The 25,004-nt window shown below is 40.4% G+C and overlaps 1 protein-coding gene across 4 annotated transcripts in view; it reads left to right on the plus strand.

Moving 5' to 3' along the window:
• The window catches only part of LOC126365925 (proton-coupled amino acid transporter-like protein CG1139), a 307,054-nt gene that overhangs the window by 271,980 nt on the left and 10,070 nt on the right, over positions 1–25,004 (plus strand). For all 4 annotated transcript variants that reach the window (XM_050008680.1, XM_050008681.1, XM_050008679.1 and 1 more), the window contains exons 5-8: positions 3,823–3,944; positions 5,619–5,703; positions 5,820–6,092; positions 18,859–19,037. In XM_050008680.1, coding sequence (XP_049864637.1) covers positions 3,823–3,944; positions 5,619–5,703; positions 5,820–6,092; positions 18,859–19,037 — 659 coding nt within the window. The remainder of the gene's footprint in view (positions 1–3,822; positions 3,945–5,618; positions 5,704–5,819; positions 6,093–18,858; positions 19,038–25,004) is intronic.

Genomic DNA, 25,004 nt, shown 5'->3' on the forward strand with positions numbered 1-25,004 from the left:
AAACCTCGTCTCTAAGTTCAAAAAAATCTTGACAAGGTCCTATCTTGAGAAAGCCATCTTACTTCCGTATGAATAAGAAGTTTCTCATGCTCACTGCTGATCTCTTTACACAACAAAGAAAATAATATGGATTGCATATTTGAGTTTTAATGTAGTTGATGATTTGAACTACTTCATTAAGTATCTTTTGCAAAGGTTCAGGCAATCTTTTGGCTACTAAGACTTCACAATGGATACAACAGTGAGTCTATTTCACCTCAGGGGCTACTGCTTTGATACGAGCTAGAAGTCCTGTTTTTCTTTTTTTCCCAGCCATTGACTTTGCTCCATCCGTCAACAAGCGTACACATTTTTTCCTGGTGACATCGTGTTCATTGAGATAATTATTTAATGCAGTAAAAATATTGTCTGCTGTTGTATGCAGTAGTTTGCATGAAAAAGAAAATCTTCAAACACTTGGTCCTCCCATTATAATTGTGCGAAAACCAACATTATAGTGTTTTTTGATATGTCTGTGCTTTCATCCAATTGTAGAGTGTACATGTCACTCATGCAAAGTCTAGCCAGCAATGTTTCTTTGACATTAACTGCCATATCAGTAATCCATCTTTGAACAGTATTATTGACTCTAGGAAGACGCTAGACGCAGAAGTTAGCGTTCGCTAAAGCTCTGCTCATGCAGGATGCGGCCAAAACAAAAAGTCTGTTATCATACGAAATACATTTAATATATTTTTCATTCTAATACCATCTTGCGACCCCCCTGGCGTAGCCCGCGGACCCCTGGGAGTCTGCTGGCCAGCTGTTGGGAACCACTGCTCTAGATAGCCCGTGAGTAGCTTGGCATAGGATGGTGCCATATGTGTGCCCATAGACGTACTCAGATTTGTTTGCAGGTGATGCCTTCAAAGGAGAACTTATTGTGGGTGTGGATATAGTGGGTCGTGGCAGCCAGGAATGAGGTTGTTGGTTTGGAATCCATTGGGCATAGGGAAAGGTAGTGTTCAATAGCAGCAAGGCCATTGGCATTAGGGATGTTAGTATAAAGGGAGGTGGCATCAATAGTGATGAGCAGGGCACCATGTGGTAAAAGGATAGGAACTATGGGGAGTCAGTGGAAGAAATGGTTGGTACCTTTTATATTGGAGGACATGTTACAGGGAAGAGGTTGAAGGTGTTGGTCTGTGAGAGCAGAGTCAGTGGGAGCACAGTAACCAGCCACAATAGGGCATCCTGGGTGGTTTGTTTTATGGATTTTATGAAGCATCTACACTCCTGGAAATGGAAAAAAGAACACATTGACACCGGTGTGTCAGACCCACCATACTTGCTCCGGACACTGCGAGAGGGCTGTACAAGCAATGATCACACGCACGGCACAGCGGACACACCAGGAACCGCGGTGTTGGCCGTCGAATGGCGCTAGCTGCGCAGCATTTGTGCACCGCCGCCGTCAGTGTCAGCCAGTTTGCCATGGCATACGGAGCTCCATCGCAGTCTTTAACGCTGGTAGCATGCCGCGACAGCGTGGACGTGAACCGTATGTGCAGTTGACGGACTTTGAGCGAGGGCGTATAGTGGGCATGCGGGAGGCCGGGTGGACGTACCGCCGAATTGCTCAACACGTGGAGCGTGAGGTCTCCACAGTTGTCGCCAGTGGTCGGCGGAAGGTGCACGTGCCCGTCGACCTGGGACCGGACCGCAGCGACGCACGGATGCACGACAAGACCGTAGGATCCTACGCAGTGCCATAGGGGACCGCACCGCCACTTCCCAGCAAATTAAGGACACTGTTGCTCCTGGGGTATCGGCGAGGACCATTCGCATCCGTCTCCATGAAGCTGGGCTATGGTCCCGCACACCGTTAGGCCGTCTTCCGCTCACGCCCCAACATCGTGCAGCCCGCCTCCAGTGGTGTCGCGACAGGCGTGATTGGCGGGACGAATGGAGACGTGTCGTCTGCAACGATGAGAGTCGCTTCTGCCTTGGTGCCAATGATGGTCGTATGCGTGTTTGGCGCCGTGCAGGTGAGCGCCACAATCAGGACTGCATACGACCGAGGCACACAGGGCCAACACCCGGCATCATGGTGTGGGGAGCGATCTCCTACACTGGCCGTACACCTCTGGTGATCCAAACCGTCATCGAACCCATTGTTCTACCATTCCTAGACCGGCAAGGGAACTTGCTGTTCCAACAGGACAATGCACATCCGCATGTATCCCGTGCCACCCAACGTGCTCTAGAAGGTGTAAGTCAACTACCCTGGCCAGCAAGATCTCCGGATCTGTCCCCCATTGAGCATGTTTGGGACTGGATGAAGCGTCGTCTCACGCGGTCTGCACGTCCTGCACGAACGCTGGTCCAACTGAGGCGCCAGGTGGAAATGGCATGGCAAGCCGTTCCACAGGACTACATCCAGCATGTCTACGATCGTCTCCATGGGAGAATAGCAGCCTGCATTGCTGCGAAAGGTGGATATACACTCTACTAGTGCTGACATTGTGCATGCTCTGTTGCCTGTGTCTATGTGCCTGTGGTTCTGTCAGTGTGATCATGTGATGTATCTGACCCCAGGAATGTGTCGATAAAGTTTCCCCTTCCTGGGACAATGAATTCACGGTGTTCTTATTTCAATTTCCAGGAGTGTAGAAGGTAGGGGTGCAGGGAGTGGTAGGGGTGTGCAGAGAATTGGACTCTGGGGAGAGGTTCTGGGATGGGCCTAAGGATTTGAGGAGGGAATGGAGATCCTGCTGGATTTCTGGAATGTGGTCACTATGGCAAGGCTTGTAGTTGGAAGTATCTGACAGCTAGTAGAGTCCTTCTGCCAGGTAATCCTTGCAATTTAAAATGACAGTGGTGGAGCCTTTGTCCTCAGGTAGGATTATAAGGTCAGGATTAGTTTTTAGATAGGGGACTGAAGCTCTTTCTGCAGATATAAGGTTAGTTTGCATGTTGAAGGATTTGGGAAATATCTGGGTATTTACTTCCTTCGTCAAATATTACAGTTGTTGCGCACTTACTGTCTGTGGTATCACAAATGAAAATTTGTGGAGTGTACCTCGATCATATATTACTCATCTGATTCTTCCTTCACACAAAGGCTGTGTTGTTAACTATGTATTCATAATCCACACATTCCTCTCAAAATCTTGTAATATATGAAATATCGTATATAGAGCACATTTCGGGACAAATCACTAACCCCTTCCATCCATACTGTTGCTTGCAGTCCCTATGTTACAGGTAAATCAAAATCTTCAGTAATGCCTTTATACTTAAAGGTATCATCCCTTCTTTCTCCAGAAACAATGTATGACACTATATTCTCTTAAAATTGACCACATATGGTTCATGTAAGCAACAACAAAGATTTGTTTACAAGATCATCTTGAGCCTTCTAGACATGGAATAATAACTACAGCAACACAAACAATGGATCTTTTGAATTAATAAAAAATGTATTGTTGCAGAACACATGCCTGTGTGAAGGAGTATGAGTCAGGGAGCTAAAACTAAATGTATTATTACTCAGTGCAGCTACAAAATCTTCATTATCAGGGTTAATGCACTTGTTATTATTACTTCACAATTTTGGTGAAATTATTGCAGATCATGTATTTTATAGTAATATCTTAAGTCCAGAACACACATTCCATCTGCATACACAGATTTAATGTCTATTACTGTACTTCATAGAGGTTTATTAAACATTCATGTTGAAATAGGGTGGATGTTTAGTGTTAAAAAAAATTCTTATGAGTTTTAGTGAATTCAAATAAAAATTAACTGAATTCACAACTTCATTTTTTTCTTCCTCAGATTAGGACACAGTACCAGATGTGCCGACAACGAAAGGTGCCTCTACTGAGTTACACTAAGACAATGAAGCTTGCTCTTGAGGAGGGTCCGCCATTCCTCCGGAAGACTGCTCCTTATGCAGGGTCAGTCTGCATCTCTAGCACTAAGGTTTTATGAGCTCCCTCAGCTTCATCTAAATTATGAGACAGAATTGCTACCCAATATACCTTCAGTATATGAAACTTCAAAACTGCATAGAGACATGTATAAAAGTGAAAACACTATCCTAGCTTTTGGAACTAACAGTTTCTTCCTCACCGAGGACAGAGGGATACATTGGGGAAGGTCAAAACGAATGGGCATGCAATAATGATAAGTCCCTCTCATCATGGGGTCTGAGTGAACTGCCTTTTCTTTTCACCTTTTCTACCCTAACTCTCTCACTCTCTCTCTCTCTCTCTCTCTCTCTCTCTCTCTCTCTCTCTCTCTCGCTCTCTCTCTCTCTCTCTCTCTCTCTCTCTCTCTCTCTCTCTACATAAAAATCTTTCAACTTCATCAGTTATATAATTTGTTTCTACAGTAAGTAATTATACTGAACTTGTGTGTGTGCTTTTTCTACTTTTTTTGTCAAGTGTGACAAGTGAGAATTGTAACATAGCTACTACACAATGTGTGATGTGTTACAAAAGGACGTGCACTACACATTCGACATAAGAAAAAGAATTACATGATTTGACTTTATATTAAATGATGAAATGATGTTAATAATTGTGCAGCAGAAGTATTGCACAGTTGATGGATACATAACAAGAACTGCAAAATATGTGTATTTTCTATAAGTAATGTGTACAATGTGTATGATATAGAAGCTGGCTATATTTCCAGAACTGTAATATATTGTGTCATTTTAGGTTTTCGCTGTTCAGTAAAATACTGGTGTTTGCTGTGTACAACATCAAAAGTTCACCAAAACATTTGAAAATACTTTTGTCTGTTTACCAGTAACCCTCTTACAGTGAAATCAGTTAATTGCTATGAGAATGTATTAACGAAAATAGTCATCATGCAGTTCATTTCTTCACTGCTTATTCAATATAATTCACCATTTTCCTCTAATGATATCTTTTACTTGATAGCATATTTACACCAGCTTAAATCTGTATTCATATATTTTTTATTTTTTTTTTAACTGACACTGCACTAATTAAAATTTGAGGGATTTTTTTTAAATTTCTGTTGCACAGCTTTACACTTAAATAAAACAGCTGAAATATCACAGTGTTTAATAATTTGACTCAGATCAAGTGAGAAAATCAGTTAACAAATTATAATTGTAATAACAACAAAACCACAAATACTTTGCCAACTGAACTTCTCCTTGAAGAATAGTACTACATACTATGTTTGCATTGCATGCAACATTCAAAATGATATTGAGATTTGCATTCTTTGTAATTTGCAAGAGAAAACACTGCTTTCCATGACATACGGAATTATGCCAAGTAAATCATGCAGAAAAATATGTTACTTGACTTTAATTTTTGTAATACAGATGCAGCAGTGTAGTAATTTTCAAGAAAACTAGTGTCAGAAGAACTTAAGAATCACATGACTGGCTAATCTATAAGATGAAAAATATTTCTTTTGAAGACAACTAATCTTGCTGGAAGAATGACCAGCATTAACTGTTACATAAACATATCTGAAATAATAATGACATATTGCTTCAAATAACATACAGAAATTGAAATCCAGGAGTAATTCTGTTTTCACTTAAACTAAAAGTCACAATGAATATATCAAATTTATTGTTTCAGGTTTGCTGTAAACTTCTTTTTGGCAACATATCAGCTAGGCATATGTTGTGTCTATATTGTATTTGTGGCATCCAATATCAAGCAGGTTTGTACTATTACAAAATGTTAATAATGTAGAAGTAATTATACAAAATGCACCAGTGTAAAACACACAATGTCTGTTGGATCTTGTGAGTTAAAAAGTCATTTACTTTCTTTCAGGTTGTTGATCTCTACTTTGAAGAGATAAGTGTGAGGTTATACATGCTAATGCTTCTGTTGCCTCTTATCCTGATGAACTGGGTCAGGAATCTCAAGCTGCTAGCCCCATTTTCCACACTTGCTAATGTTGTAACATTCGTGGGACTTGGAATTGTTTTATATTTCTTATTTGATGACATTCCAAATCCAGCGACAAGAAATTATGTTGGAGAGCTTCGGAATTTTCCACTTTTTATTGGCACCACATTGTTTGCACTTGAGGCTGTTGGTGTGGTAAGTAATGCGTAGTCCAATAACTGTTACATCAGTTAATGATATTTTATGTTTGTGGTTCATTGTGGTTTCAAGGATTTCTTATCTCGTGAAACATGGCTGATTTCTTTTAAGAATTTACAATTGCATAAGAAGAAATAAATACTTTTTATCGTGTAATAGTGACCTGCAGTGCTCATTGTCTATATGTTATTTCTTTATAGTTAGTACAGATAGCTCACTAATGAAGTGGAGAAGGGACATAAAAATAAATGAATAAATAAATGGATAGGATAATGGGAAAGAAGAATAAAAGGAATAAATAGCAATGATGATGGAGTATTGTAGGCAAAATATATAAAATGTATGTTCAGGAGTTTCCCGTGACATTCAGGTGCAATGTTGTGTGGGAAACAGGCATAAGGAAAACAGGGCTCATCTTTTCAGGGGAGAAGCAGTCTTGGACTAATGTGTATACACACACACACACACACACACACACACACACACACACACACACACACACACACGCTCGATTTAAAAATATACTCTTCACCATTTATCTCTATTTTTGTCCTTGAATGTGTGGCAATGCCACAGTATGCTTTGACGCAATAAGTGAATGAAATCAATGGGGATAATAATAAGCACTTTTCTTTTGCCACTGTTAGCATAGTTATGCTGTTGTTTACAGTTTTTGTTTAGTTTCTGTTCTTTGCCTTTATATGCTTTGCACAGTAAATTTCAGTATCGAATACTGAGTTATAGTTATTGTGAACACGAGAATAAGATAGCTTTCAATAATGGTGACCACAAAAAAGGAACAGAAGCAAAGGATAACGGAGAAATGTATCATCGGAAACAACAGATTTGTTGACACAAGCACCAAAAGAGGGATTCAGAAATGGAACTACCCAACCATGGAAAGGCTGGGCACCACCAAACATTACTTTTAATTCACCGCAAAATGACACAACACATGCAATAAGGGTGCCCTCAAGGGCAAAATGGAAATAGTAAGCTTCCTGCATTCTGGTCAATGTGACCTCCACTTTGGGTTATGCAAGATAAAGGCATATTTCAACAGCTTGGGGTGTGCAATAACATGGGTATATATAATATTGTGATTTTGCATCAGAATTTATAAGTGATTGCAGAATTTGAAGAAATATTGCAAAAGCAAAGTTACACTACGCTAAAAGAAGCTATTTTATGGCACTAAACATTGTCACCAGAACGGTGACTACACGGATGATAAAACTCTACCACAAGTGCTCAAAATATTACGTACATTAGAAGGCCCAGAACTTCTACTTGAACAGTCTTGGCACGTATATTATGGCCTTGTAAACTTCTAGGCAACATCCACACCATCACTGCAGAACAAACTGACATGCTATTGCAAGACTTAGCAGAGAAGGCAGACATCATTGCAAACCACTTCAGTGAGGTTACTGTATGTGCAAAAATCAGCAACACTGAAGACAAGGATGCAGAAATGGGCGAGGAAGTGGAAGCTCACATCACCGCTCTTGTAACATGCACAAATACGTCTCACTAACAGCATACATCAGATGAACCATGGAGAAACCAGCAACTCAAGTGGTAAAACTAAAAATGCAGGTAGCCACAGACTGACAGCAACTATGAGGTAGCAGTTTGTAAAATGTATCAAAGGCTTTTTGGCAATTCACCCTCAATTCACTCAAGTTTGCACTTACCCATTTTAAAGACAGGTGCTAAAAGGTGCTAATGCCCATCTGCTACAGCACATGTGCCCAGACCAGAGTGTGGGAAGAAGAAGATATACAAACACCATATTAGCAGCAGTCAAATAGTCACATTAATTGTTTATTCAGGACCAATTATCTGGTGACAAGTTTCTTATTGATAAAGGTTCAAAAGTCAGTGTTAGTCCAGAGGTGTTCATGACACACTGATGTTTGGTGCTATACCTGGATTCTAACAACATGGATTTTTGTTATTGCAGATGTGCCTGATCGTATAATTGAGGCAGACTTTTTATATCATTATCAGCTTGATTAGTACAAGTACCCACAGAACAGATACCACTTCCATGCCTTTCACACTAGATCAAACATTGGGTGATGTGCTCATGGCTTTCCACATGAATATGTCCAGCTTTTTTTACCACATCATCTGCACCAGAGTATATTGATTTGTTTCTGTACCTGCAATAACATGAGTGACATACATGTGCATCATGTAAGAAGAAAACTGGGAGTCATGACCCACATACGGTAGGCAAAATCACGGTGTCATCTGAGAAGCCATCATTTTATAATCTACTCCTAGACTTTCTAGAAATCGTTGAACCCTTCTGTACCACCACAAAACATTCACACAATGTTCAGCATCACATCCATACAAAAAGTGTTCAACCCATTGAAGTCTGCCCACGGCATCTGCATCCATAGAGGCTACTTGCAGCTCGCACAGAATTCAACTGGCTGCTGAAAGCAAGTATCATGACCAAAGTGGATAGTCAGAGGGCCTCCCTGATCTACACAGTTCATAAAAAGGATAATATAAAGGAATTAACAGATGCATAGTTCCATACCACTACCCTGCACCCATTGTAGCTGATTTTAACAGCACTGTTAGTAACACAAAAATATTCGATGTGGTAGACTGCAGTAAGGTATATTCACAAATTCCCATGGCAGCTGACATTAAGAAAACACAATAAGACATATTCACAAATTCCCCTGGCGCCAGCTGACATTAAGAAAATGTCAGAGACTCACCATTTGGCTTGTATGAGTACCATCTTATGCCATTTCATTTCAGGATGCCACACATACTTGGCAACAAGTCAAGCACGAAATCATTACAGAATTACTGTTTGTTTTTTGCTATATGGATGACATTCTCAAATTTTCAGATACAATAGAATAGCATGTATACAGTAGAATAGCATGCAGCACACCTTTGACAGCTTTTCAGCCACATGCAAGAATATGGCATAATTATCAACATATCAAAATGTGTATTGGGAAAATTCAAAGTGAAATTCCTGAAATTCTTTGTCTCCCCAGCAGCATAGTCACCATTGCCAGAGCAGGTCAAAGTAGTTGACAGATGCCTCTTTCCAAAACTTACAAGAGTGTTTGCAGATTTTTTGGCATGCTGAACTAGTATCAGTGGCACCTGCCTCATTTAGCGGCTGTCAAAGAGCCAGTCACAGCATTACTCATTGGCAAGAACGCTGCAGGGAACTGTAAGGTACCATGGACTGTGGTTACCAAGACAGCTTTCCAGGATCTCAAAAAACATCTTTCACAGATAATGATGCTGGGTCACCCTAGACTGAGCACCCCCTCGGCACTTATGGCAGATGTAAGCCAAACAGCAGTGAGAGCAGCACTGCAACAAGGCGTCAATGGCTACAAGCAGTCACTTAGGTAACTGCCAAAATGAAGGGCAACTGACCACAAAGTTGCTTGCTATTTATTTAACAATTAAAGATTTCAGCTCATCCATTTAAGGGAGACATTTTGCAGTTTTTACTGATCAATTTTTTAGTATGACATTGATCTCAACTCATCATGTCAGCATCTATTCATTGGGCAGAGACAATGTTCAAACAATGTGACTAACTCCTTTTGCACAGTCTCATGCAGGAGCAGTGAACAGCAGTGCAGCTCAAGTATGTGTCAGCCCAGGATGTGCTGGATAGTATTTGTTGTGATGTAGCAAGAGGGAAGCAGTGACCCTACATACCACAGAAATTCCACCAGGAAGTTTTCAACATGTTTCCAAACTTAGCACTCTCAGGAATCTGAGTGACAGTCTCCGTTAGAGTCATATGGCCAGAAATGCTGAAAAATTGTCGCATATGGGCATGTACATTCCTGACTTGCCAGCATTATAAGATTTACAGGCATGTCTTTACACCTGTTGCACACTTCCCGATTTCATCCATCAGATTTTCACAGATACACTTGGACATCACAGGGCCATTACCATTACAATGTTATTTACTAACAGTCATAATCTATTTCACCAGGTGGCTCCGATGTCGTCACAATAAAAGATATATCTGCTGAGTCAGACACAGAAGTGTTGCTGCATGGTTGGTTCTCTATGTTTGGTGTACCATGAGATGTAATTCCAGGTCCAGAGACGTAACTAGAGATCCAGTGAGCAATGGAATGGTAGAGTGATTCCACTGTACATTCAAAATGGACTTACTGTGCAGTTCATCACCATGGTCTGAAGCATTGCAACGGGTTCTAATCAGGTTGAAAATGGCAGTGAAGGACATCCAGTGGTAACCAGCACAAATGGTCTATCGTTAACAGTTGAGGGTTCTGGGAAAACTGATCTTACCAGCACCTGCTCAACCAGTCATTCTGGAGCTATGCGCCCAGTTTGCACAACAGCTCAGTCCCAGCATGAGATCCATTCATCATACCATGATAAGTGAACAAATCATCATGGATGATGATAAGTGTCTCTACCCCTGTTGACACAGTTACTGTTGTTATTTATAGTTGTTGTTTAGTTTCTGTGCTTTGCCTTTCTATGCTTGCACAATAAATTTCATTATCAAATACTGAACAGTACTTATCACGAATATGAGAATAAGGCAGCGTTTCCATACATGTGTTGTTAACAGTTCGCTTGCTGATATTTTTCAAAATGGATTCTTCTGAAATAATCCTCTTGTTTCTGATATCCCAAGTGGTCTCCATGCTATATTATCTTTACCTGTAAATGCTTCAAGGCCATCAAAATCTGCCTGACTACCTGCCACTATAGCTACAGTCATCCAAGAACTGCCTCTGAAAACTTCACTTACAAGAAAAGGGGAATTGGAAAGACATCCTTTAAATACATAGGGACCTTCAATAATCTAGTTTTTACTTGAGGCATTGGCAGCCTCAACTGTAATTGCTTTTTAGTTCCCATTCACAGCAAAGTAGTTGACGTCTGCTATAATATTGCCCTGGTGTTTCTAACTCGTGAGCAGTGGAAGCCAGGTCCAAAGCAAACACCTGCCATAAGCAATAACAGCATGCTACTCTGATCCAGATAGGTATGGAGAGGCACTTCTGACCACTTTAAATACCCTGTCACTCAAGCAGCACACTTATCATGGGAAGTGAAACTGCAGGTAGCACGTGCCATCCATATAAAACTAGTGGGCGGTGCCCAGGTGACTTCGGTTTCATGCAGCTCAGAGGCCCACAATGATTGCTTTCACAGCAATTCCAACAGTCCAGAGTTCAATCCTGTCTCTGGCCATCCTGATTTAGGTTTTCCGTGATTTCCCTAAATAGTTTCAGGCAAATGCCGGGATGGTTCCTTTGAAAGGGCACGGCCGATTTCCTTCCCAATCCTTCCCTAACCCAAGCTTGTGCTCCATCTCTAATGACCTCGTTGTCGACGGGACGTTAAACACTAACCACCACCAACAGTCCAGAGACTGCCTCAGGGTAGCCCAGAGAGCTACAACACCATGAAGAATAGCTTCTCTGCTTTTGGCAAGATCAAAGTGCTTTTTTTTTTTAAATAAGAAAAACAAAATTAATCTCCTGAGAACCTTGTCTGTAATACAATGTTGCACCACCCGACAAAGTAATGTTACAGTTGACATAACAAATTTTACACCAAATAAAGTTGTACTAGTCGCCATTTACCTTCATTTCCCTCCTTGTATTAATGCAAAGGGGTGTTTGTCAACTGTTATTGTTCCATAAGGATTCCTCTGAAATAATCCTCCAATAAGGGTGCATTCAACCTTATGACACCAGTTGGTGAGCTAAAAAAGTGAACTCTGCCCCAACAGGCCATGAAGGCCCAGCGGTACTGACTGGCCACCTTGTCATCTTCAATGCATAGGCATCACTGTATGCGAACATGAAAGGGCGTGTGGTCAGCACACTGCTCTCTTGGTCATATGCCGGTTTACAAGACTGGAGCCACTACTTCTTAATCAATTATCTCCTCAGTTTGCCTCACAAGGGCTGAGTGCACCCCGCTTGTCAACAGCGCTCGACAGACCAGATGGTCACCCATCCAAGTGCTAGCCCAGCTCGACAGTGCCTAACATGGGTGATTTTACAGGAACTGGTGTTAACCATAGCAGAAAGGCTCAATTGAGGAGCTACTTGACCAAATAGTAGTGGCTCCATGGTCTGGAAAGTCTGCAAAATGGCTGGGAAAGCGCTAAGGTGATCATATGCCTCCCCATATTGCATCCACATGATGTCACAAGGCAGAGGACAACATGGCAGCTGGTAGACATTCATTGTACCTTCACGTCTCGATGATGAACACATTTTATACAGTGCTTACAATGAACTCTGAAGACCACAACAACAACAACAACAACAACGATGAACTCTTTTATACAGTGCTTGATTTTAAAAAATTCCAGTCCAGTGACCTTCTGAGGTGTTTTTGAAATTTAGACTTCTTAAAATATTACTTTAATGCTTTTATGAGAAGTTTCAAAGTGTGAATACAACATTTGCACTTGGTAAAATCCAAGCACCCTAATTAAGTTAATTATTATTTCTCAATTTGCAATTTGCAACAAAAATAAATTAAAGTAAGGTGAACACACAAGTAAATTTGAACTATAAGATATTGAAAAACGAAAAAACATTACATTTTGTAACTTTCAGTTCATACAACTGTCCAAAGCTTTGAAAGATTTTTATTGTGTGTTGCTCCTTTACATCTTTCCCTGCAGTTGGTGTCCATAACAGAATGCTTTCTATGAAGCAGCTGAGCTTACACATGTCTTGAAGGGTCAAAATAAGTCAGTGATGGTCCATTCAAATGCACTGTTCAACTTCTTAGTTTTAGGTCACTTCAACTGCAGCAAAAGCTCTACTGTACCACATCTCAAAATCTTCAGTTGTGATTTTTTTCTCAGAGTTACTGAATTGTACTGTTACAAATCAAGCACTGTGTGTGTGTGTGTGTGTGTGTGTGTGTGTGTGTGTGTGTGTGTGTGGTGCAAAATGAAGGAAAGGCAAACACTCACCTATAGCTGAGTGACGTGTGTAACATAAAAACAGTCCACAGAATACCGTATTTACACTTGTTTTCAAACTTTTGCTCTTTCTCTAGCAAAAGTACACACATTCACACTCAACTACACTGACGCCCAAAAGCTCACACCCAAGGCTGTGGGTGTGGGTGAGAGTGTTTGAGTGTCTGTGTGGCTGAGTGTGAATGTACTTTTACTAGAGAAAAAGTAAGAGCTTGAAAGGACATGTGAATACTGTATTCTGTTGAGTGTTACAGTCAACTGAGTGGTTGCCTTTCCTTTATTTTTCATATTTGTTCATCCAGGAATTTCCATTTTTGTTGTATGTATATACATACTTCTGCAGTTACAGACATGATTCAGTGAACATTAGTCCAACAAACTCTGAATAAAGAAGGAAGGAAATATAGAGTTTATCCTCCCTTCAACATCAAAGCATTAGACATTGAGCATTAGCTCAGAATGATTCGAGGGTGGGGAAGGAAATTGGCCATGCCCTTTCAAATGAACGTGAATCAAGATGGTCAGACATGGATTTGAACTATCGTCTCCTGAATGCGAGTCCAATAGGGCTAACCATTGTGCCATGTCATTCAGTTCCTCTGAAGAGAGAAGTCCACTTTTCCTTACATGTGTTTCCCACTTCCCATTTCATCCTAATGGTGAGAGAAACTCCCGAACTTGCTCATTCTACATTTTGCATTCAGAAAGGCTGCTTTTGACATTATGCACTACAGATTAAGTGGATAAACTGAAGATTTCATGCTTAAAAATAAATAAATTTGCACCAACCACAATTTCACAAGTTTCCTAGGACTGAGGCTACCATCTCAAAATGTGACAGAGTATAATTGCTAAAATGTTTATAAAGTGTAACTTAGTATTTAAACATATTAAGGAACTTCTGATGATATTCAGAACAATGCAGTCTCTCGGAATCTTTCCGTCAGAGCAATATGCACATGGAAATCAAATGTGTAATAATGTTTTTGCTACTCTGTTAAACAATTGAATAAAACACAGCATCTTTGTAGCCTCATCACAGCTTCAATTATACCAGACACCAGAAGCACTGGGGTCCTTCAATGATTAATGATTGCTGCACCTTTGCCACCAGATCTCAGAAATTGCTTTGATAAGTTTCTAAGGTATGCACTTCATTTCAGCATCCTCTGCTTTCTCTGCAACTATAAATTTCTGAGAATTGTTTTTGGGAACCTTCTGGTGTCCATAGGTGATGAAGCACTGTGAAGAAACATTCTTGTGTTCACATGTAAACGATGGTTCTCCACACAGTTGAGAGAAGAGGAATTTTTGGGTAAGATTTCCTCAGGCTCTCAAGAAGTCCATCGTTATTGATTAAATACTGATAATGGGCAGTACTTGATATGGTAATGTTTCAAAGCAAATCAGAAAACAAAAATGGACTGCTGAGGTGTCCTCTGAGAGTTATTTATACTACCCACAGGTCATAGTTTGCAAGCTACTCTTGGTGCCTGGCAGTCATGAGCATGGAAGCCTGCATCCCTCAACACTTTTGAAGTTAGATTCATTCTCAGTAGAGATCACTAAGGAGTTAGGTTTTCCATAGACATTACATTTTGTTGCAGTATATATGCTGGCAACAGTATTCTTTGTGTTCTCTTATCACAAATTTCACTCTTTGTTTCAAATGTGTGTGACTTTCATGCTCTTGCATATGTTCTTTCTTTGCTCTTCTAGTTTCATCAATGTGCAACTTGTCACAACAGTGCAACATTTCACAAATTCTTGAAGTGTCTTTGACTGAAAAACATGTTTTTTTTTAGCCAAGTCTATAAAGAATTTTACCTGTATAGTGTATTACCATGGAGATATACAGCAGCCTTGTGTAGTGAGATGAAGGTTTTTCATCATTATTTGCACTTCCAAAGAACATAGTTTTAAAGCCTTATCTGTAGAAATGCTCTTCATTCTCATTTGTCATTATTACCCCCCTTAATTGATCCATTTTCAGTTTCAAGTTGTCACTAACACAGAAAGCCTGTGGAGACAGTTTGGTCAACACTTCCTGCTTCTGAACTAGATGGCAAGGTGAAGCAGAGTCTAAATATTTAATTATGTTACTAGGCATCCAGTAAGCTCAGTGGGCCAGAGAAATCTCAGAACTTTTGTAAACCAGAAGGGAGACCACCGCACTCTTCAACTCCTAGGAAAAGTTGATGTTTGAAATGGCTCCATAAAATCATAAGCATAATCTGATGAAAAAAGTCATCCTATAGCAACACTGTCAGTTTTGTCACAAAATTCCTCTTGGCATATAAAATAAATTGACCAAAGGCTGAATGCAACTGCATCACTAAAGACTGAAACAACTTTATACTGAGTGATCTCCATTGCATCCAGTGCCAGGGTGTTGACAAATAATACCTTCACATAAAAAATCACCAGAATATCAATCATGGAGGTTTTCTGCATGCATGGAATTTTGATAAAATGCCTGAGCAGAAAGATCAGATAACAAAAAGGAGCCTTCTTCCTGCTCAGAAAGGCTACTTGATGTCTCGAGGCTAATGGTCAGGATAATTAAAATTCTTTGGAGGAATTGAATGAACCTACATTTTTTACACACAGCATTGCAGGAGTTTATGAAGAGACAGGCTGTGCCAATTGTTTGTAGATGAAACCAGGTCAACACAAGAATGTTACAGAGCATAAACTCTGAAGTAAAGTGTGAAATCTAGGGTAGTGGTGTGCAGAGAATACTATGGCAAGTATATACACTCCTGGAAATTGAAATAAGAACACCGTGAATTCATTGTCCCAGGAAGGGGAAACTTTATTGACACATTCCTGGGGTCAGATACATCACATGATCACACTGACAGAACCACAGGCACATAGACACAGGCAACAGAGCATGCACAATGTCGGCACTAGTACAGTGTATATCCACCTTTCGCAGCAAAGCAGGCTGCTATTCTCCCATGGAGACGATCGTAGAGATGCTGGATGTAGTCCTGTGGAACGGCTTGCCATGCCATTTCCACCTGGCGCCTCAGTTGGACCAGCGTTCGTGCTGGACGTGCAGACCGCGTGAGACGACGCTTCATCCAGTCCCAAACATGCTCAATGGGGGACAGATCCGGAGATCTTGCTGGCCAGGGTAGTTGACTTACACCTTCTAGAGCACGTTGGGTGGCACGGGATACATGCGGACGTGCATTGTCCTGTTGGAACAGCAAGTTCCCTTGCCGGTCTAGGAATGGTAGAACGATGGGTTCGATGACGGTGTGGATGTACTGTGCACTATTCAGTGTCCCCTCGACGATCACCAGAGGTGTACGGCCAGTGTAGGAGATCGCTCCCCACACCATGATGCCGGGTGTTGGCCCTGTGTGCCTCGGTCGTATGCAGTCCTGATTGTGGCGCTCACCTGCATGGCGCCAAACACGCATACGACCATCATTGGCACCAAGGCAGAAGCGACTCTCATCGCTGAAGACGACACGTCTCCATTCGTCCCTCCATTCATGCCTGTCGCGACACCACTGGAGGCGGGCTGCACGATGTTGGGACGTGAGCGGAAGACGGCCTAACGCTGTGCGGGACCATAGCCCAGCTTCATGGAGACGGATGCGAATGGTCCTCGCCGATACCCCAGGAGCAACAGTGTCCCTAATTTGCTGGGAAGTGGCGGTGCGGTCCCCTACGGCACTGCGTAGGATCCTACGGTCTTGGCGTGCATCCGTGCGTCGCTGCGGTCCGGTCCCAGGTCGACGGGCAGGTGCACCTTCCGCCGACCACTGGCGACAACATCGATGTACTGTGGAGACCTCACGCCCCACGTGTTGAGCAATTCGGCGGTACGTCTACCTGGCCTCCCGCATGCCCACTATACGCCCTCGCTCAAAGTCCGTCAACTGCACATACGGTTCACGTCCACGCTGTCGCGGCATGGTCCCAGTGTTAAAGACTGCGATGGAGCTCCGTATGCCACGGCAAACTGGCTGACACTGACGGCGGCGGTGCACAAATGCTGCGCAGCTAGCGCCATTCGACAGCCAACACCGCGGTTCCTGGTGTGTCCGCTGTGCCGTGCGTGTGATCATTGCTTGTACAGCCCTCTCGCAGTGTCCGGAGCAAGTATGGTGGGTCTGACACACCAGTGTCAATGTGTTCTTCTTTCCATTTCCAGCAGTGTAGAATTTAACAACATATCAGTATTTGACCAACAACAATGGCTGACCAGAGAGAGCCTCGGCAGCTTTTACCAAACAATTTTCCCTTCCAGAAAAGTGAGATAACACTTTATATGTGAACCTTACATGGCTTTCCAGTGTTCCCTTAACACAGACTTCAGAAGACTGCTCAAGAAGATCCCTTCAGGGAGTTATTTGTGAAGAAGCAGAAGATGTCAGGGCTAATCACAAAGAAGATTTTTCTTTCTCTGACAATGGCCATGAAAGCCTGCAAACAATAAGTATCCACACACCCATGGAATTTTACTCTTACATAACATGGGAGGGAGGGGGTGATAATTGCTAAGGTCTCCAGCAAGGTGCTACGGACAATTAATAATGCACATGTCCTGCTTATGGATTCATGTATTACTTGCCTTGAGGGACAATGAACATTGTCCTAGAAGTTCCATTTCATCTCGTGTAAATATTTTTCTTAAAAGTGTACCACCAGCAGTGTGAAATGTGCCTTACTAGTAATGGTAGTTCACCACCTAACCTGCTTTCTACTCAGTCATACCAATATACAACACACCTCACCAGTCACACTTTGTTTTTGCAATGATGGCACCCAGTGAGATGTTGAAGTTATTGTGACACTGGACTCCTGTTCAAGACAAGTGAGATTAAAGTGTCTGTACATCACTTGTTTCTCACTGTAAGTGAATGCTTGGATGTTTCTTCCAAAATAGCCAAGGCAAAATTCCTACATCACCCTTGCCTTGCTTACTGACAGTTATCATTTGTATGTTGATTATGGCACCTGACACTAGTGGAACAGTTTTTCCAAGAGGCAGGTTTCCATAGTGGACCATTAACAAACTGGCTTGTGAGAATTCCACACCCTGCATGAGTAGAAAGATAAGTGCAAATATGAATCCTCGTCATCAGTCAAGCATCATAAAATACCATTCAGCTGACCAGTGAGGATTCTGACAACACCACAATGTAGTGCCACTGTGGACTGTTCAAGAACTTAGATGGTACAAAAAATATCTTCTCAAAATTGGAATCCACAGTTCATCATTGCGTATAAACTTTGTAGTGTAGTCAGTTTTTATTGTATTTGGGTGGGTGGGTGGGTGGGGGTGGGGGGATATTTTTACTCTTACTCAAAATATCTGTTTCACACTGCACAGTGAAATGTAATGTTAAAACCAAATACTTTGATTTAATTAACAAGAACTAAGAAACTGTTCCTTAAATATTGCAGAACTGCCAATTTTCTTTTCTTTCTGCACGTTGCAACATCAAAGTGACAGTATTTTAGGCACTTTACTTTTATTTCTCATTTTGGTCATATTTTCACACAGTAAATAAGTAAAGTATCACATATTCTTTGCAGTATTCATAATAGTTTTTTGAATGTTATTCCATATTTTGTAGAGGTATTATACTTGTAAATTTATCTTAATGTAAAAGACTACAAAAAAGTGCCAATTCATTTTTTAAATTATACATAAAATTAACTGAAGAAATTTTGGTTCAACATTAACTGAAGAAACAGACTTGTATTCACTCTGGTTTTTTATGTACACAGATAATTGCTGTTGAAGGCAACATGAAGAACCCTGTTGCATTTGGTGGATACACCGGTGTCCTGAACAGAGGCATGGCTGTTGTTGTTGCCTTATACGTCATTGTTGGTTTTGTAGGATATGTTAAATATGGTGAAAACATTTTGGGCAGCGTAACGCTTAATCTAGATACCCACAGCAAGTAAGTAAACTTACATACACAGATTAACTGTGAGTCTCCTTTGGAGATAATTTTCTTCTTAAATATATTTGAACAAAGCATTTCTGTTTATCTTAGATTGTTTCTTCCTGTGATAAAACTTGCATGATAAAAATTTCAAACAAAGTATTACCCATCATATACCTGGTGTCCCTCCTAAGAGTCATCAGGCACATTTTCTCTTTATGTTTCGGCAGATATTTGCAATTTAGTTTCTTCACTGTTTTGCTGGAGTTAGGCCAACCAAATACTGCTCTTTACCTCTTTCATGCGACAATCAGTGTCGAAAGTATTGATCTGTTTTCCGCTAAAACAAATTGATTTTTAAAGCAGAATTTTATGTGCTTATGCAATAGAGTTGCCCCAAGTTAGTCCAGTGTGATATTTGTTTTATTGACTTGCGTTAACAGGAACAGTAAAATACAAAGAATAGCCAGTACTCCAGCAGAGACTGAGCAGTTCTGCTGTAACAGAGTGTGGGTCAGGGCGATGCTGTGCTGATGGAGTACTGGTTTCCTTCATGTTTTACTGTCCCTATTAGCACATATCAATAAAATGAATATCACATTAGACTAATGTTGGACTGCTCTATTGAATGGTTATGTGAAATTCTACTTTAAAAACAGTATTGTTTGCAATAGGAAGCAAACAGATACTTTGTGTCAGCAATAGGCACTGTTTGAAATATGTGATGAGCAGTATTAGTTCAGACTGACTATGAAAAATAAAATTTCAGATATATGCTGTAACAAAGGAGAGAAATGTGCCTGATGAGTCTTACAAGGGATACCTTGTAAGTGAGGGTAGCACGGAACATATTGAGAATCTAACATAAGTTCTTATCTTCCTTAAAACTTACCTTCCTTTTTTCTCAAAGTCCACTTCTTACTTGTAACCGTGTATACCCTCTCACTACTTGGATACTCAACACATCATGATGTAGGGACACAATACAGCTTGTCCACTTCTGTAACTCAGTGATCAGCTAGGCTGGCTACTAGGCCTAGGACGGTGCACTCAATGTCATGATGCTCGTGGAGGAGCTACTTAAAAGAGAAGTAGCAGCTCCAAGCTCAAGAAAGCTGACAGTGACTGGGAGAATGGTGTGATGACTCTTTGCCCCTTCATATCCTATCAAAATGATGCCATTGACGGAGGCTGACATGGTGTTCCTGATCAGGCCATCTGGGCCAGGATGCTAAGTCAGTCCTCTTCTCCCCCCCCCCCCCCCCCCCAACCCACCACCTCTTCACCCCAACCCCTTATCTTTTTCTTCACCATTTACAATGATTAATATCTGTAAAAAATGCCAAGCTGCACCATGGTTCAGAGACAGTGTTAACATATATGTACTGCTGTAATTGTCTGGGCAAGTCAGTAGAACAGATAAAGGCAAGATCATACCATCTCAAATGGAAATGTGTCTAAGAAAGCATGACAGCATCAAAAGCAACCTTCAAGTTTGGGACAAACTTACATTTTAAGGCCACATACCGAAACTCTGATGCCCATGGGTGGTTTCTGAAACCAGATCTGAATTGTTTAATGTATTTCATAAGTAACTAAATTCAGAATTTCCAGCAAAAATAATATGTTTCAGGCACTAATAGAGCTACATCTACATCCACACTCAGGAAAACAACGTGATGTTTATGACAGAGGGTATATCCCGTTGTACCAGTTACCAAGGCATTACTCTTGTTCCATTCACATGTAGAGATTGGGAAGAATGATTGCTTAAACACCTCTATGCAGAGTGACTAGTCTTATCTTGCCATTGTGATGGTTATCAGAACAGCATGTAGGAAGTTATACTATATTTCCAGATTCATCTACATCTACATAGATACCCTGTGAGGTACTATATATTGTGTGGCACAGTGTACCTTATACCACTACTAGCAGTCCCTTTCCTGTTTTACTTGCAAATGGAGCAAGGGAAAAACCATTGTCTGTATGCCTCCATAGGGACACTTTATTTCTCTTATCTCATCCCTGCAGTCCTTACACGAAATGTACATTGGTGGCAGTAGAATTTTTTGTTCCACAGTCTGTTGCAAATGCCAGTTGTCTAAACTTTCTCAATAGCATTTTGTGAAAGACTAATCTTCCCTCCAGAGACTCCCATTTGAGTTCACAGAGCATTTCCATAATACTCTCAGGTCATTCGAACTTACCAGAAACAAATTTAGCAGTACACCTCTGAATTGCTTCAGTGTCTTGCTTTAAGTTGAAGTGATGAGGATTTCAAACACCCAGCACTCAGGAGTGGGTTGCACGAGTATTCTATACACAGTCTCCTTTGTAGATGAGCTACAGTGAAGTCAACAATTTGCCTTCCCTACTGCTGATCTTACTGCCATGGCATACGCAGAACCAAGTCCAAATCTGAAAGCAGGATTCATCACTTGAAGTACAACACATATCATTGAAAGCATGTTTATTACAAATATCAGCATACAGCCAAATAACAAATAATTGCTTTTGGTTAAGTCTGAACTGATGACCTACAGCTCACCAGGCAGTGACACTAACCAGAACACTACACTACATGCACCACAGCTCATGCCATTATGTATTCATTTAATTTAATATAGCTTTGCTGTGTTACGCCTTGACATTTAATACACATGACTCTGCCTAGACATTTAATCTATATGACTGCCAAGCAGCACATGACTAATACAGCAATCAAACATTACAAGACTCTGTTTCTTAATCATCTGTGTCAATGTACATTGACCTACATTTGGACTTAGTTGTCGTTCATTGCACCAATAAGAATTCTGAGTCGCCCAATATCCTCTTGTAGTCATTTAAAGACAACACTTTTCAATCCTCAGCAAACAGATGGACATTGCTGCTCACTCCATCTATCAGACTGTTTATGTATACAGAGATCAAGAGTGGTCTTATAACACTTCACTTAGGCACTCCTTATGATACCTTTGTCTCTGATGAACACTTGCCATATAAGACAGCATATAGAGTTCTACTACTTGGAAAGTCTTCATGCTACTCACAAACTTGAGGGTTTATTTCATATGCATGGATATATGTTAAGAGCCTGCCTAGGGGCACTATGTCAAACACTTTCTGGAAATCTGGGACCATGGAATTTTCCTGTTACCTTGGTTTGTAGGACATCATATGAAAAAGGGACAAGCTGAGTTATGAATCATCAATGCTTTCTAAATCAATGCTTATTTGTTGACAGAAGCTTTTCTCTCTCAAGGAAATTTCTAATATTTGAACTTTGAATATGCTCAATAGTTCTGCAGCAAATCAATATTGAATGATAGCAGGAAGTCCATCTGTTCATAGGTGGAAGTGTAATGTACTGGGTGGCAATAATGATGGGACAGTGGACCCCTGTAATTCACATGTATAGCAATTTATGGGTCCCTGATAGTTCCAAAGGGCCTACAAACAATAGTAAGACACTACAGATGTGAAGTTTGTGACAATTTCATCCTAGTCAATGACAATGCAAGACCACACCATACTCTAGCAGTGATTCAGTATCTTCAAAGATGCAACATCAACTGAATACATTGGCCAGCACAGTGTCCAGACGTGAAAGCAATTGAGCATGCATGGGACATGTTGTAGGTAGCCATTGCACACTGTCTGAATCCACCTGGCAATCTCCAAGACCTCACTGAAGCTGCCATTGAAGAGTGGGACTTCATACCTCAAGGTAATCATGATCCACAGCATGCCGCCTACAGTGGAAGGAATGATCCATATGTGGAGAGGATGAACTTGCAACTAAAGACTGATAATCATCACCATGAGATAAAGATTTCCACTGTTTTTGTTTTCATGATGTACACTTAAGATAGAGCCTACTTCATTTGTAATGATGCTTTGTAACTAACCAAAACTGTTCTTGTTTCCAGAAGGAATTATGTTTATTTTGTATTGTACAAATCTCAGTGGATGTGTACTATAAGAAGTCGTTACAGCAAACTCTATGATATTCCAAACTTTTGTTGAGATGTGTATTTTGCCTTCAAAATAATCTTGTAAACAACAATATACTTCATCTCCACAACAATTACATTGCTATATTTTGACTAAAGTTCAGTCTTGATCACACCATTTATGTCTCAATGACAGAGGTAATTAGTTTCAGTTATTTTTACATAACCATCATCAGACCCATGGTTTCCTTAGGATGGTAAGCGGAGCTCTACTCAGCTGCTACAAAGTCAAGTTGTTCATAGCAGATAAGTTACACACTAGAATATTCAGGTATACTCTACTTGAATATAATCTAAGATACCTTATAAACACTGCAGCCAGGAACACTGAAACATGCCAGTCTGCAATAGCTTACATAATCACTGGTATTCATCTTTATGATCTTACATCTTCTGTTATGAGTGCTTTGTCCATCTTCTGTTATAAGTGCTTTGTCAGATCACCATGCTGCAGAATTAGGTGTGAACATAGAAAAGGCTCCTGCAAACAGTTTCTATGGATATATTAGGATGAATACAGGCCAAACTATAACTCATTTGAATAACATACTAAGTAATGTGGATTGGAACAGTATTCTAGCAACACACTACAGTTATGGTAAATACTCAAGTGAACTATATTACATTCTCAACCAAGCCTGCCCATTAATAAAAAGAAATTCAGTCACACACCGTAACCCAAAGATGGATACCAAGTCCAGTCACTGAGGCTAGAGAAAAACTAAGATGGTATGAGTTTGCTATGTTAAATGAGTTGAGGAATAAAAAATTGAAAGAAGAATTCAAAAAGTATCAGAAATACTATTTAGACCTCCTAAATTCTGAAAAATGGAAACATTTTGCAAGTGTCATTCAAAACTCAAGTAATATTTCCAAAACATCATGGTTACAAGTAAACAGAGAAACAGGTAAATCTGGGAAACATACAACTGAAAATCACTTGCTGATAAATGGCACAATAGAAACTGATCAGAATAGGGCGGCAGATCTATCTAACAAATACTTTGCCTCTGTTGGCTCCAGCATAAACAACCAGCTTAAAAATGACAAATACAAATTCAGAGGAACACCTGTGTCAGAAAGTATATTTTTGACACCAACCAGTGAAGAAGAAATAATTAAAGTAGTGAATAGCTTGAAGAATTCTCTTACAGCAGGATACAATGGTCTTAGTCTGAACACTCTTAAGAAATGTATTCATAAAATTGCATCACCTTTATCAGCAACTATCAACTTTCAAATGGAAGATGGTCTATTTCCAGATGAGTTGAAAATTGTTTGAGCTGCGCCTATTTTTTAAAAAGGAATCAGAAATCTGGTAGAAAACTTTTGATCTATATCTAAGGGGCAGTATAGGTCTGTCAAGGGGTCATCCACCATTACAGCAGCATCTAGCTTAATCGAATATGTCACTCAAGCAATGGACAGTAAAGAACATGTATGTGGCATCTTTCTAGACTTACAAAAAGCATTTGATTGTGTTGATATGTCTGTATTGCTGGACAAACTGTGGACCTTCAGGTTTCATTATTTCAAAAGATAATTAATTTTAGGTAATTTAATATACATTACTGGAAATTCAGAATGCTTACCTTTCTGTTAATGTGGGTAATTCTACAGAATTATACTGATTAGCACACTAAGTTTTGCAAGTATGACACTATAATGCTAACTTTAATTAATTGTAACTTTTAATTAACATGGTCTATAGTCAAACTAATGTCATTTCTGGATCTCATCTGAAGGAATAACCTAAAATAAATTTAAGTGGGGGGAGAGCTTAATTACACATTAGAAGTATCATTAAACATGGCGCATATTGCTTACATAACAATATTGAATAGCAGAAAATCAAAGAAAGGAAAAAGAACCTAGTTATTAGAAGAAGTCAAAACATAACACATGGGAAGAATCCAACAGTTGTGTCACAAAGTAACCTGTGGAAGCTGACTCATTCCACATC

Source organism: Schistocerca gregaria, chromosome 4, assembly GCF_023897955.1.
Source record: "Schistocerca gregaria isolate iqSchGreg1 chromosome 4, iqSchGreg1.2, whole genome shotgun sequence".
Classification (NCBI taxonomy): domain Eukaryota; kingdom Metazoa; phylum Arthropoda; class Insecta; order Orthoptera; family Acrididae; genus Schistocerca; species Schistocerca gregaria.